General features: G+C 45.3%; 1 protein-coding gene across 2 annotated transcripts in view; it reads left to right on the top strand.

Annotated features, from left to right (window-relative positions):
• ywhae (tyrosine 3-monooxygenase/tryptophan 5-monooxygenase activation protein, epsilon) overlaps positions 1-555 on the top strand; it is a 15,716-nt gene extending 15,161 nt beyond the window's left edge. The window contains exon 6 of one of the 2 annotated variants that reach the window (XM_015389902.1): positions 82-555. In XM_015389902.1, coding sequence (XP_015245388.1) covers positions 82-134 — 53 coding nt within the window. In that variant the 3' untranslated portion in view covers positions 135-555. Of the gene's footprint in view, positions 1-78 lie in introns of both variants that reach the window. The other variant, XM_015389901.1, reaches the window with a different exon arrangement.
• The last annotated feature ends 516 nt before the right edge of the window (positions 556-1,071 follow it).

The raw sequence follows: 1,071 nt of genomic DNA, 5'->3' as shown, positions 1-1,071 counted from the left end.
AGATGGAGCTTGGCCATTTAAGGCTTTCTATGTGAGAAGGAGGATTTGCTGCTGATCTTTTCTAATTCTTCCATCCAGCAGGTGAAGAACAGAACAAAGAGACGCTGCAGGACGTGGAGGACGAGGCCCAGTGAGACTCTGCCACCGACCGCCAACAACTCGATGCCCCGCCCCTTCACACTCCTCCTCCCCCCCTCTGGAGCTCGCTGACCCTGCAGGGCCGTGGAGCTAGCGAGTTGATTTTTCTCTTATTTTTGTATTAGCCCTCGCACAGTTTTCAAAAAAACCACTTAATTGCGACAGGAAGTGAAGGTTGGAGAGAAAGAGATCAAAGGGTCCCTGTTTGCTGTTTTTGTCCCGGTACAAGCAGTTCTGAAAAAAAAAAAAAAAATCTTTGTTTCATTGTTGTATTTTTGTTTTTTCCTCCACATTTTTATCAGTTGCTGGATGTATTGAGATTTTTTTTGGTAATGTAATTACAGAAATTAACTTTTATTACTAATAATGTTGAAGAGTAGTCATGGGAGCCGTTTTATCCGTTTTTAGCGACGCGTCGAACAGATTCTCTGACCTTTATGGTGTTTTTTTTTTTAACGGGCAGTTTGGAGGTTTTTCCGCTGCCGATTGTTGGATGGGTCGGATCATCCGGGGAAGATGGCAGAACGTGCGATATCCACGTGGGACAAAGAAGTGCTTGATGTTTTACACTACAGTCAGTCCTGTTCCGTAGCCGTTCCTGTGTTTTGTGCTGAAATACTGTACGTGTTTTTTCACATGCTAAACGTCCCGACACTAACTTATTTCTAACTGCTTTGGTTCTCTCAAACATCGGGAGGAGACGACTCCTCCTCCGACGAGTGAAGATGTCTGAAGGGGGGGCGGCAGCGCCGACAGGAGCTAACGCGTTAGCCTCTGCTGCTTCTCCCCTGCTTTTATTCTGCTAGCGGTTTCATTTTTTGCTTCCTTCGATGTAACTTGGAGCTGATTTGTACTACTGGATATCTGACTGGAGCCACAGACGGGGAATCTGTAACGTTCTTATTGAAACACAGCATGGCATTAACATTAAAC

This window comes from Cyprinodon variegatus, unplaced genomic scaffold (genome assembly GCF_000732505.1).
Source record: "Cyprinodon variegatus isolate N-32 unplaced genomic scaffold, C_variegatus-1.0 Scaffold479, whole genome shotgun sequence".
NCBI classification, from domain to species: Eukaryota; Metazoa; Chordata; class Actinopteri; order Cyprinodontiformes; family Cyprinodontidae; genus Cyprinodon; species Cyprinodon variegatus.
The sequence above is the reverse complement of the archived record's forward strand: the minus strand, read 5'-3'. Positions and strand labels throughout refer to the sequence as shown.